Consider the following 14,063-nt stretch of genomic DNA (forward strand, 5'->3'; position numbering starts at 1 on the left):
GATCCCATGGAATTCCTTTTGGAGTAACTTTCCTGGTGAGTCAGTCTGCCTGGTTATTACCATCACCCTCTTCGCTAACTCTTGCTGCTGATGTACATTCACATTACAAATAGCAAATTGTTCCCGTCACTTACCAGCAATATATCAAATCATTCGGCATTTGGAGTGGTGGGTGAGTGGTTTCCTTTCTGTTGTGGAGAAGTTGTGTTGTTTTTTTTGCCAGAGAGGTAGGTTTTCCCTGAGGGAGTTACAACCAATGGATAGTTTCTGAATAGTTGGAGTTTCCATCAGTGACAGTTTGAAGGGCTGTTGTCTCAATAAGCTCAGATTTCTGGGTTAAATATTATATTGACTATTTAATAAGGATATTACAGCTGTCATGAGGGACATAAGATGCAGCACCAGTCTGATACAGACCTTGTTCATAAAGGTGAGATCCATCCACATGAACATCAGTGAAATTGGACAGTGGTGTGGCCCTAATATGTCCAATGGACACGGCCTCTTTCACTGGACAAGTATGTGGGGTTCTTTCAAACTGCAACATCCCAGCTAATTGGCATTTGTGAGGTTACAGCATATTAATATCCTTGATTCGTAACTCCATAATTCATCTACTCTATCACATCAGGGATGTTCCCTTCACTTGGCCCATTATTAATAATGTCACTGTGGTATGTGGGGTGTGCAGAATTATCGAATTAAACTCGACCAAGTACTCTGTACTTAACTAACCAGTGAACCCTTAAATAAAAGCAATATACTACGGATAGTGGAGATCTGAAATAAAAATCGGAAGGTGTTGGAAAAATTCAGCAGGTCTAACAGCATCTGTGGAGAGAGAAGCAGATTTAATGTTTCGACTGTAATGTGACTCTTCTTCAGAACTGCAGAAATGGAGAAATAGCATGGGTTTTCTGGCATTGAAAAGTGGGGAGGGTCAGGTACAACAAAAGAGAAGGTCAGGAGGACGAGAGAGATTAAACAAAGATGTGATTGAACAAAAGGCAAAGGGAGTGGTCATGTTTGTAGTATAAAAAAAACAAAACACGGTAAGTTTTAATGTCAGAATACAGGAAAAATGGCTGTCCATTTCAGTTTCGAAGAAGGGGAGTAGACGGCAGAGTGGTATTGTTGCTAAACTAGTAATCCAGAGACCCAGGGCAATGCGCTGGATAATCCCACCACAGTGCGAATAAAAATCTGAATTAAAAGTCGAATGATGACTACCCATCTGGTTCACAAATGTCCTTTAGTGAAATGGTAACTACATGTGACAGCAATGTGGTTAACTCTAAATGCCCTCTGAGCTAGGGCAACTAGGGATAGGACACCTACATCCCATGATTGAATAAAATAAAGAATCATATTGGAAACAAAATACTAACACTGTTCCTCTCTCCAGAGGAGTTGCCAGACCTGCTGAGTTTTTGTGGTACTTGCTGTTTTATTTCAGCTCAGAACACTGGTCAATCAATCTTCCCAGAGTCTGGGAGATCCTTTCCCATTCACCTCCTGCATTACTACAGCAGATATGCATCGTTTTGACAGTACCAGCCGGGCTGTGGAATTACTTGGATAGATCGTCCAAAAAGTCAGCACAGGCATGATGGGCTGAATAGTTTCCATCTGTGCTGTATCATTATATCAAAGAGTGAATATTCAGTAACATAAGATAGAGAGAGAAAGAGAGGAACCAGTGACTGTGGGATTGAACCCAGCCAGGGTCAGCACCTGCATGGGAGGAGAGAGAGGGGAACCATTTGAAAAAGCTTTAAAAACTCAGTGTATTCCGAATGGAGCAGAGATTTAAATCACGTTGGGAGATGGAACCCAGCAGCACACAAATTCACAAACATTTACGTGTCTTCTTTTAAAAATTAATTTATCCCAATTGGTTAACAGAACGATTTTCTATTTTGTATTTCGAGTGTCAATGACGCTGCTGTTACCCAACATTCCGTGCGGATGTGAATGTGCTCTAGTCACTGTACAGGAGCCCAGTGCGCAGGCGCCGTGCTGATCCGTTTGGAGCATGCGCAGTGTCACTTGTATCGGAGCCCTGTGAGTGCGGGAGAGGCTTTTGGAAATCGGTGAGAGCGGGCGGGGCGGAGGGAGGAATGGAGCCGGGAGGTGAGGCTGGGGAGGGAAGGGGAGGGGAGGGGAGGGAAAGGAGGCTTCATAAACACCCGATGTAGGCCGCAAGCCCAGAATCAGACTGTGCAGGAATGGGAATGGCGTTTGCAGCTCTGGGGAACAGACCCTGGTTAAAAACAAAAAAACTGCGGATGCTGGAAATGCAAAACCAAAACAGAAACAGAAACACCTGCAAAAACTCAGCAGGTCCGGCAGCATCGGCGGAGAAGAGGATGTTCTGTTGAAGGATCATGAGGACTCGAAACGTCAACTTTGATCTTCTCCGCCGATGCTGCCAGACCTGCTGAGTTTTTCCAGCTGTTTCTGTTTCTGTTTTTGTTAACAGACCCTGGTTATCCTGGACCCTGGTTATCTTCCGAGGGGCAATTTGCTGCAGGGCGCATGCGCGGTCTTCCCAAGCACCAGAATAAGGACATCAGGAGGCCATTCAGCCCATCGAGCCTGTTCTGCCATTCAATAAGGTCATAGCTGGTATGCTTGTGGCCTTAACTCTACTCTCCTGTCTGCGCCCTCCCTCTCCCCCACCCCACCACCCCCACCGTAACACTTGTGTCCCTTGTAGATAAAAAATCTGCTCAACGCAACCTTGAATATATTCAATGACCCAGACTCCACTGCTCTCTGGAGAAATGAATTCCACAGACTCATGACCCTCTGAGATAAGAAATTTCCCCTCCTCAGTGTAAAATGAGAGACCCCCTTATTTGTAAACTGTGCCCCCCTCTACCTTGTTCTAGATTCCCCCATGAGAGGAAACACCCTCTCAGCATCTGTCAGGAGCCCTCAGAATCTAACATGTTTCAATAAGATCACATCTCATTCTTATAAATTCCAATGAGTATAGTCCCAACCTGCTCAACCTTTCCTCATAAGACAACCCCCCTCATTCCAGGAATTGGCCTAGTAAACCTTCTCTGGCCTGCTTCCAATGGAAGTTGTCACTGCTTAACTAATCCTAGGCCAGGAGGAGGGAATGTTGTGAATTTCTATCCTGGACAAACAGTGATGGATTTTGGAAACTCCTTTTACAGAGGGTTAGAAGGGGAGGATCAACACACAGGAAACTCAAACCAAGATAAATGTTTGTCTCTTCTGAATTTCAAACCTGGACTGACACATATGACTTTTGTAATATCCTTTTACAGGTGCTTTCACTGCTTGTAATATCTTTCCAGCTGCAGGCTCTAGCAGGAAATTTTAAATTTGAAAACAGTGAAATTGTTTCAGAGGTGAGTATTATTGAACATTCATCTCCAATTTAGAGCTTTTAGTGCTGTGCTCTGGTTTCCATAGCTTTGGGGCTGGTGTGGCTTCTTTACTGTGGATCTGAATCTATGTCCATCCATTGCTCTGTTTCACCTCTGCCTCCCTGATCACCTCTCTTCCATTGTTTAACTTCTTCTCCCTCGAACAATGGGTGTATTTTAAACATGTTTGGTATTTCCCTGTTATTTCTGCCAGCTGTGTCGAAATGAGGTGTCCCCTCCTGCCCGTCTCCCGTCTATACACTGTTGATTTACCAGCTTTATCTTCCCATGGTCAGGAATTGTTTTTCCTGCACTAGAGATCATTCTCTTCTGCTTCTGAGCTTATATTGACCATAAAATTCTGCTGAATTTTTATTCCCTGTAATTGATTCTGCACATCCTGAAATGTTAACTCTCTTTTTCTACAGTTACTGTCTGACCTGGAGCATTTCCAGCATTTGCTCTTTTTCTTTCAGATTTACAGGAAACACTGTATTTTGCATTTGTTTTATTGCAGCTGTTGCTCACAGAACCAAGTCTAGAAATAGAGATGCACCATTTAACAACTGATTTGTAATGAGCTGCGTGTTGGTTGCAGAAGTTGGTCCCTGGCCTCCGGTGTAGGCCCTTTTTCATTGAATCTGAGGATCATTGAGTGATTGCAATTCAGAAGGTGCCATTTCACCGTCATGCTCGTGCTGACTCTCCAGAACAGCAAATCAGCTGGTCCCACTCCCCTGCCCTTTCCTCATAGCCCAGCAATTTATCCAATTCCCTTTTGGAAGCCTTTGTTGCATCAGTTTGAGCTGGAGTGGAGATGGAGGAGAAGCTGCTGGGTTTAACCCTGGGGACTTTGGAACCCAGTCGGGCCCAGAAATTTCCAATGTGAAATTGTCAAGGGAGGTAGATTCTAGGGGAGATCAGGTTGCTAAACGGACACTGTCCAGACAATGTAAAAGAATATTGTTTTAAGAACAATTATTTTTGTAGGTGTTTTTAATCTATTTTACATATCCATATTTACATGCAAGTTTTTAAAATTTATTCTTGGGATTTGGGTGTCATTAACAAGACCTGGAGCATATATTGCCAGTCCCCAGTTACCTGTGGAGAAGATGATGTTTGACCTTCTTGAACAGCTGCAGTCCATGTAGTGAAGGTACTTCCACAATGCTGTTAGATAAGGAATTACAGGATTTTCACCCAGTGATGATGTAGGAACAGTGATGTATGTCCAAGTCAATGACACTTAATTTGTTTTTATATAACACCTTAATGTAATAAAACATTCCAAAGCATTTCTCAGGAATGTTACAAAACAACATTTGACAATGAGCCACATAAGGAGATATTAGGGCAGGTGACCAAAAGCTTGGGCAAAGGCGTAGGTTTTAAGGAGTATCTTGAGGAGGAAAGTGAGGTAGAGAGGCAGAGAGCTTCAGGGATGAAATTCCGCAGTTTATGGCCTTGGGCAACTGAAGATGCAGCCAATTAATAGTGGAACAGTTAAAATCAGGAATTCTGAGGAATTAGATGAGCACAAAGATCTCAGAGTGTTGTGAGGCTGGACGAGATTACAGAGGTAGGGAGGGGCCATGGATATAATTGAAAATAAGGATGGGAAGTTTAAAATTTAGATGCTTCTTGAACAGAAACCTTTGTGTGTCAGCGAGCACAGGGGTGATGGGTGAACAAGACTTGGTGTGAGTAAGCACACAGGTAGCAGAGTTTTGGATGACCTCCAAATGGAGGGAGGTGGTTTAATATGGGAGGCCGGCTGGGAGTGTGTTAGGATTGTTAAGTCTAGAGGTAACAAAGGAATGATGAGGGTTTCAGCAGCAGATGAGCAGAGACGGGTGATGTTACTGAGGTGGAAATAGGCGATCTTGGTGATGATGGGGATATCTGGTCGTAAGCTCTTCTTGGGGTCAAATATTATTCTGAAGTTGTGAAGAGTCTGCTCCAACCTCACCCAGTTGCCAGGGAGAGGGATGGAGTCGGTGGCCAGGGAATGGAGTTTGTTGCAGGGACTGAAGACAATGGCTTCAGTCTTCCCAATATTTAAATGAAGGAAATTTGTGCTCATCCAGTTCTGGATGTCAGACAAGTCAGGACTGTGTGTGACTTGGAGGTGATACTGTTCCCATAGACCTGCTATCCTGATCCTTCTCAGTGGTAGAGTGTCAGGATTTGGGAGATTATGTCAAAGTTCTGGTTGAGTTGAAGATATATAAAATCCCTCTTCCTTGCCTCATCCCCCCACTTCTCCCACATGCCCACCTCTCTCTGTCCCCTCCCATAGAGAACAGATTGTCGTGTAGGCCCTGACAGGTTCCCTTCCCTGAAGGACATGAGTGAACCAGTTGTGTTTTTATGACAGTCCAGCAGCTTTCACATTCACTTTTTCTTAGTCCTGGCCTCACAAATTAACAGATTCATTCAGCTCAATTTCACAACCTGCCTTTGTGTTTTTGTGGGTTCTCTCTCACTCCCTTTTTTCTTTTTTAAATCAATTTCACAGGGTATTAGAAGGGGAGGATTCACTGTCGGGAAACTCAATCATCACATCAGGATCTGATGAAGTTGCCTAATTTATCATAACCTGAATACCATCGGATTTTGATCATAGAAGGAAAAAGCACCGTTCACAGTGGAGAGAAACCGTACACATGTTCTGTCTGTGGACGAGGCTTCAGTCGATCATTTGACCTGTTGAAACACAAGTGCAGCCACACTGGGGAGAAATCGTGGAATCGTGGGGTCTGTGAGGAGGGATTCAGATTCCCGTCTGAGCTGGAAACTCATCAACACAGTCACACTGGGGAGAGGCCGTTCACCTGCTCCATGTGTGCCAAAGGATTCCGTTGGTCATCGCATCTCCTGAGACACCAGCGAGTTCACACTGGGGAGAAACCTTTTAATTGTCCAGAGTGTGGGAAATGCTTTAAAAGTTCCAGTGAACTGATGCTCCATCAACGTGTTCACACTGATGAGAGACCGTTCAGGTGCTCTCATTGCGAGACGGGGTTCAGACAATCATCTCAGCTCACTGTACACCAGCGGATTCACACTGGGGAGAGGCCATTTACTTGCACTGAATGTGGGAAGGTATTCACTCGGTTAACCAACCTCCTGATACACGAGCGAGTTCACACTGGAGAGAGACCATTCACGTGCCCCCAGTGTGGGAAGGGTTTCACTACCTCATCCAACCTGCTGATACATCAGCGCATTCACACTGGAGAGAGGCCATTCACCTGCACCGAGTGTGGGAAAAGATTCATTCAGTCATCCAAACTGCTGATACATCAGCGCACTCACACTGGGGAGAGGCCGTTCACCTGTTCTGTGTGTGGGAAGGGATTCACTACCTTAACCAACCTGCTGACACACCAGCGAGTTCACACTGGGGAGAGGCCGTTCACCTGCTCTGAGTGTGGGAAGGGATTCATTCAGTCATCCAACCTGCGGATACATCAGCGAGTTCACACTGGGTAGAGGCCATTCACCTGCTGAGTGCGGGCAGGGATTCACTATCTCATCCCACCTGCTGATACACCAGAGAGTTCACACCAGGAAGAGGTCATTCACCTGCTCCATGTGGGGAAGGATTCTCTCATTCATTCAACCTGTTGACAAACCAGTGAGTTCACACTGGGATGATCTTTTCAATCTCTGGATTGGAGGAAGTGCTATGAAAATCCTGTGGAGCTCACGTACCAACAACGTGTTCACACTGACAAGACTATTCAGGTGCTCTCATTGGGACTGGGTACTGTTGATCATGTGAACTCAGTGTCCAGCAACGCACTCACACTGGGGAGAGACCGTTCACCTATTCCATGTGTGGGAAGAGATTCACTCAGTCATCCCACCTTAAAACACATAAACTTGTTCACACTGATAAGAAACCTTTTCTAAGTTGTGTGAACAGAGATTTAAAAGCAAAGTGGACCTGCTGACACACAAACACATTCACACTGGTGACAGGCGGTTCACCTGCTCCATGCGTGGGAAGAGATTCACTCGGTCATCTCACCTACTGACACCAGTGAGTTTACAAGTGACTGCAGGGGTTGGATGCTGCTGTTCTTGCAGCTGTTAATCACATGCAGGACTGGACCATGTTCATCCTGAGAGTTGGAGTTTGCTTCTGATGATGTTCATTATCCCTCTAACTGGGCTGGAGTTTAACATTTGGATAAATGTCAAATAAATCAGCTTTGTTTTGAACATATTGTTGTAGATTTTTGTCTTTCCCACCTGAGTGTTTAACATCACCTGGCTGGAGCTCAGAAAGGACAATCTGGGGGAGGATCATACGGCAAGAACAGAACTTCAGCCTGGACACAGTCCTTCAGGGTCACACTGAGAGGGACAAATGGCACTTTTGTCTTTCTCATCTCTTCACTGACACTGAAGAGATTTTGTGTGGGTTAATCCTGAAGTGTGGAAGAAATGTGTGTCAGCTGCTTTTTTCCATGGTTCAGATGGGACAAAAGGCTCCTTTACAATTGTGTTTAGAATCAGGAAGAACAACAGTGAAATAAAGCAAAATACTGTGGGTGTCTAAAATAAAAACAGAAAATGCTGGAAAGTCTCAGCAGGTCTGGCAGCATCTGTGGAGACAGAAACAGAGTTAATGTTTTGGAACCGAAGAAGGGCCATATTGGGCTTAAAACGTTAACTCTGTTTTTCTCTCTGCAGATGCTGCCAGACCTGCTGAGATTTTGCAGCAATTTCTGTTTTTCAACGGTGAATGCTGGAAACGTGCTGTCAAATCAGAGATTGGTGTAAAACTGTGATGTGTTCTTGACTTGAAAGTGAAATGGCAGGTTTAAGTTTCCAGCCTGAAAATGAATGTGGTAATTATACGACAGCTACCATTTCAGGACGATGTTAACTTATTTGAAAGACATTTGTTAAAATCTGCATTGAAAGAGCAGACAGTGGAGTTCACAGGAGCCTGTTAACTGCTGGGACAATTATACCACAGACATTTGATCTCCAGATAAAGAACGATCTGCACCGTGTTTCCAGGAATTCCCTGTTTTATTGGTGTGCGTGTGTTAGACACCAGGATAACTATAAATAGACAACTCAGGATATCCATGGTGGTGCAATCCCAACAGTTACTCTGGGATCACTCCCGCTGTGGAACTCCACCACTGACCCTGCTGAAGGTTGTAGGCTCAGGGAGTGGGGCCTCCAGGAGTGGACTGTCAGAAAGGTGGGTTTCAGTATCCTGAGTAATACATGGTGAAAAATCAAGGGATCCTTACTGAGGGAGCTGTCTGGGGTTTTACCTGTCAGTGTAGGTCTAGGGGTGAATGATTCCCGACTCCCTGAACTGTCTGACATTGAACCCAGTTTAGAACAAGATGGATTCAGTGTCCAGGAGAATAGGGACAAATATCACCCACAATTGAGGGAGACACAAGCAGCTGTTACAGAAGTGAAGCAATCTTTGGAAAGGAAGGTGGTGAACAATTATAGGAATAATGGTGACAACTTTTCCAGCTCCATCAGGAGTGAGAAGATAGTTAAAGATGGTTTTGAAAGTCAGCTCAGGACAGATTGAAACAGATTGCCAAGATATAACAGAGCTGTTAAATGACTATTTCACATCAGTCCGCACTCCTGTGGATGATGTTCAGAATCCAGCTGTGGGATGTGCTGTTGACAGTAACATCATTGATATTAAAGTAGAAAGTGATTGTCACCCTGGATAAAATAGGAAATCTCAAACTAGATGGTGCTCCAGGTCCAGATGATACCCACCCAAGGCTGCTTAAAGAGATGGGACGGCTGCTCTTTGAGCCCCTTGGCCGAATCTTCAACAGCTCAATAGAGTCGGGGATTGTTCCCTGAGATTGGAAGGCAGCTCACTTAGTTCCCACTTTCCGAATTGAAGACAAAGCAGAGCCAGGGAACGACAGGCCCATCAGTGTGATGTCGATCACAGGGAAGATGCTTGAAGGGATCCTAAGAGATGCTGTTTCTGATCACTGGGTAAGAGAAGGAGCCATTAGACATCCTCAACATGGCTTCTGGAAAATGAGGTCACAATTTACAAACCTGTTTGTGTTTTGTGGAGAAGTTGTTGTGCTAGTGGATGAGGGGAATCAGGTTGACATTGTCCATCTCAGGGTGTAATCCAACAACAACACCTTGTATTTACACAGAGGGTTGTGGAGCTGGAGGAAGTTACAGAGACTCAGGAGTGTCAAACTCATTTTCCATGGTGGCTCTGATCTGATATCCTGGCACTGGGTGAGGGTCACATTCAGCAGAAGTTATTAAAATGGAACTAGATACAGATAAACTACATCAGTATTTACTGACATTTCCATTTATTTACTGCTCCTGCTGCTCCCGACACCTGACACCTCTTAGCTTCAACCATCACATCAACACTTGGAGCAAATGACTGGGCTGAGGCCTGTCTCGGATAAAAACACGAGGACCACTTGTCATCACAGAAATTTACATCACAGAGGAGGCCATTGAGTCCATCATGCATGTGCTGGCCGAAAATTAGTTATCCAGTCTAATCCCACTTTCCAGCTCTTGGTCTGTAGTCCTGGAGGTTACAGCACCTCCAGCTGTATATTGGAGTGTTTCTTAAATGTGATGAGAGTTTCTGTCTCTACCACCCTTTCAGACAGTGAGTTCCAGCTCCCCAATCACCCTCTGGGTGAAAACATTACTCAGCTCCCCTCTAATCCTCCAATAATTAGTTTTAATCTTTGCCCCTTGGTTATTGATGTCCCTGCTAATGAAATAGGTCCTTTCTATCCACTCTATCTGGGCCCCTCATAATTTTATACATCTCAATTAAATCTCCCCTCAGCCTCCTCTGTTCCACAGAAAACAATCCCAGTCTATCCGATATTTCCTCACAGTTAAAGTTCCCCAATCTGGGCAACATCCAGATAAATCTCTTTCGTACCCTCTCTTACGCAATCACATCCTGTAATGTGGTGACCTGAACTGTACTCAGTACTCTAGCTGTGGTCTAACTAGTGTTCTTTATAGTTCTCGAATAACCGCTCTCTCACCTTCAATTAACTTCAATGTAATGGAAACTGACAGTTGGAACCTGTCAACATTTGAAAGATATTTACAAATGATTCGATGGTTTCTTACAGGTGGGATCTTTCTCCGTTCTGTCCACTCGAGGTGTTAGATAACAGACTTTCTCCTGGGAATATCGAGCTGGAATATTGGGCCATGATGTGTTTCCTTGTTCATCTTGTTGACTCTAAATATTGAATCTTGTGATTTCAGACACCAGATAATCAAACTCACAACACCAGGTTGTCTTTTCCTGACTTTATTAACAGCACTGCAATCATACAGACAGAGTATCGTTCCCTGATCCGGGGAACAGGGGTAATGTTGGGGTAGACTCCTCGTTGTTCGAGTATGTCCAAGCTGTCAATGATTGCATCGTTTTCTGTGGCTTCTCTCCTGACTGAAGAGCCCGATGTGGGATCGACATGGACGCCCACAGAACTGGCAGTTCATGTTGTCGTTGTTGGTGCCGGAGGAACTTCTGCAGCTGCTCCACCACTGGTCTTCCTCTGGGCACATCGGATGTTGTGAGTCTGGAGTAGATGGTCCTTGAAACATGCTGAACCAAATTTCAGTGTTTGCCTCCACATGGGCTGGTCAGCTGCAGTGTTTTCCCCAGAGAGGTGGTCTGCAATGCACAAGTTTGTAAGGCTCTTTTTTAGGGTGTCCTTGTACCGTTTGTACTGACCACCTTGATGTTGTTTACCCTGAGACAGTTCCCCATTGACGATCTGCTTGGGGATTCTGTCATCGTCCATGTGGGGGACATGGCCTGGCCATCCAAGTGGAATTTTCTGGAGGGTGGTCTCTGTGCTGTTGAGTCCAGCACGATGGAGACCTCGTTGTTTTGTGATTTTGTCCTGCCATCGAATCCTCATGATGGACCTCAGGTGTCTTTGGTGGAAGCGTTCCAGAGCTTTGACGTGGCTCCGATAGCAGACCCAGGATGCTGCTCCATACAGCAGGGTGGTAAGGACAATGGCCTGGGAGAGTCTGAGTTTAGTCTTCAAGTTAATGCCATGCTGCTTCCAGACACAGACAGAAATAATACAGTGGATTCAGAGCTCGATTACATAGGATTACAGAGGATATAAGGCACAGAAACAGGCCATTCAGCCTAACCAGTCCATGCTGGTGTTTATGATCCACTCGAGCCTCCTCCCATCTTTCCTCATCTAAATCTATCAATGTAACCCTCCAATCCCTTCTCCCTCTTGTGCTTATCTCGTTTCCCCTTAAATACATCCATACTATTCACTTCACCCACTTCCTGTGGTAGCGAGTTCCACATTCTCACCACTCTCTGCGTGAAGAAGATTCTTCTGAATTCCCTATTGGATTCTTGGTGACTATCTTATATTGATGGTCTCTCTTCCCCACAAGAGGAAGCATTCTCTCTGTATCCTCTCTATCAAACCCTTTCATCATTTTAAAGGCCTCGATTAGGTCACCTCTCAGACTCCTTTATCCAAGAGAGAAGAGACCCAGCCTGTCAATCCTTTCCTCACATGTAAGCACACACATTTCTGGTATCATTCTTGTCAAACAGCGCGATCCTTCAGCTGTTCACAACAGGCAAAGTACTGACCATAATAAACCGGCCCAGGCTTGAAAATCTCAGAACAAAGTGTCCAACATGATAAATGACTCTGCAATTGGACAGCACTTGCTGAGCAAATCTGATTGTTCTAAGAATGACACTGACAAACAATTTAAAATTATCAGTCATGCTCACTTACACATGCTAGAAACTGATGTATTCACACACAGGCTCCTGTCCTTTGCAAACAGAAACAGCATGTCCACACACTGCGCTTTTTCAACAAAACAAAAGCTTAGGGACAGTCATTCCCTGGTTCATTTCCCATGACCAATCAGAGTCGACCTGCCTGGTTTGAATTTAAACAAAGCTTGGCAGTTAACTACTGCCTGGTGCATCTTCCATGGTAACACCTCTACCAATCAGAGTCCTCTTGCCAACCAATCAGCCCCTCTTCTCATGTAGTATAAATCATTGTTTCATTTACAATTGGTATTCTTACAAATCTGTCCTGATGAGTGCAGGATGAAAAATCTCAACAGGATGTCTTTTTTCAGAAATGTTCAGCAAAATTTCACCAATAATGATCCTGGGTGTGTTATCCTTCCCTGGATGCTAAGGCTAGGAGAGACATAATAACATAAGAAATAGGAACAGGAGTAGACCATTCGGCCCCTTGAGCCTGCTCCACCATTCAATAAGATCATGGCTGATCTTCATGTGTTTCAATCCTGATAACCTTTGATTCCCTTACCTAACAAGAATCTATTTACCTCTGCTTTAAAAATATTCAGTGACCCCGACTCCACCGCCTTCTGAGGCAGAGAGTTCCAAAGTTGCACAACGCTCTGAGAGAGAAAAAATTTTCATTTCTGTCCTAAGGGCGACCCTAATTTGAAAACAGTGCCCCCTAGGATTTAAAGATTCATCCACACTGCGGACACACCAGCGAGTTCACACTGAGGAGAGGCCATTCACCTGCTCCATGTGTGGGAAGGGATTCACTCAGTCTTCAAATCTGCTGAAACACTGGCAAGTTCACTCTGGGCAGAAGCCGTTCACCTGCTCTGAGTGTGGGAAGAGATTCAGTGATTCATTTCACCTGCTGAGACACCAGAGAGTTCACACTGGGGAGAGGCCGTTCACCTGTTCCGTGTGTGGGAAGGGATTCACTCATTCATCCACCCTGCTGGCACACCAGCGAGTTCACACAGGGGAAAGGCCATTCACTTGCACTGTGTGTGGGAAGGGATTCACTCAGTCTTCCAATCTGCTGAAACATTGGCGAGTTCACTCCGGGCAGAAACCATTCGCCTGCTCTGAGTGTGGGAAGGGATTCAGTGATTCATTCCACTGGCTGAGACACCAGAGAGTTCACAAGTGATTACAGGGGTTGGATTCTGCTGTTATTGCTGCTGTTAATCACATCCAGGACTGAACCATGTTCCTTTTGACAGTTGGTGAAGTGGGAGGGTCAGAGGGTTTCTTTCTGCTGGACTGGCCGGTTTCATGACTTTCCTTCCAGTGGACTGATGCTCTTTGAGCCTGGGAGTGCACATTTCCAGTGAAATGATCAACAAAGGCAGATGAAGTACATTTATTTTATCCTGGATAGTAAATAATGTTTTTCCTATACTACAGGTGTTTTATCTTGTTTTTCACCTGTCTTTGTTTCGAGGGTTGCCACACTATGAATAATCTTTCTTCACTGATTTCTATTCTCTGCTGCCTCACTGCCTGTCCCACTGAGAGGTCAGTCCACCTTCTGATATTATCCATCTATTCCATCTTGGGTCTTCCTTGTGCACATTTTCCAGGTGTTTGTTTTTGCATTACCTCTTTTTGCAAACACTCGCCTCCTGTTCACATCACGTGTCCAAACTCTGTGACCTTCCCTGATATCACTGCCTCAAACAAGTTCCTCTTAACACCAGCTTTCTCGAGCACCCACTTGTCTGTCCTCCTCGCCGTCCATGACACACAGAATATCCGTCTGAGGCCTTTCATTTCAAAAGCTCTCATTCGAGCCTCCTCATTCTTCT

The 14,063-nt window shown here is 44.9% G+C and overlaps 3 protein-coding genes across 3 annotated transcripts in view; 2 read left to right on the top strand and 1 right to left on the bottom strand.

Moving 5' to 3' along the window:
• Positions 1 to 8,208, top strand: part of LOC144698224 (uncharacterized) — a 111,790-nt gene extending 103,582 nt beyond the window's left edge. The window contains exon 2 of the mRNA XM_078570208.1: positions 8,192 to 8,208. The gene's annotated coding sequence lies outside the window, so the exon portion shown is untranslated. The remainder of the gene's footprint in view (positions 1 to 8,191) is intronic.
• LOC144697775 (uncharacterized) overlaps positions 1 to 14,063 on the bottom strand; it is a 131,487-nt gene that overhangs the window by 76,417 nt on the left and 41,007 nt on the right. The window lies entirely within an intron of this gene.
• Positions 394 to 13,712, top strand: LOC144698376 (uncharacterized). The gene is made up of 4 exons (XM_078570328.1): positions 394 to 430; positions 6,094 to 6,898; positions 11,101 to 11,104; positions 13,073 to 13,712. The coding sequence occupies exons 1-4, from the start codon at positions 394 to 396 to the stop codon at positions 13,403 to 13,405; spliced, it is 1,179 nt and encodes a 392-aa protein (XP_078426454.1). The 3' UTR covers positions 13,406 to 13,712.

Source organism: Cetorhinus maximus, chromosome 23 (assembly GCF_964194155.1).
Source record: "Cetorhinus maximus chromosome 23, sCetMax3.hap1.1, whole genome shotgun sequence".
Lineage (NCBI taxonomy): Eukaryota > Metazoa > Chordata > Chondrichthyes > Lamniformes > Cetorhinidae > Cetorhinus > Cetorhinus maximus.

Excerpts from the sequence above, each read along its gene's own strand:
- LOC144698376 (XM_078570328.1), top strand. The coding sequence starts at position 394 with ATGCAGCACCAGTCTGATACAGACCTTGTTCATAAAG. Across the intron at positions 431-6,093 it reads TACAGACCTTGTTCATAAAG|GCTTCAGTCGATCATTTGAC; the intron begins GTGAGATCCATC and ends TCTGTGGACGAG.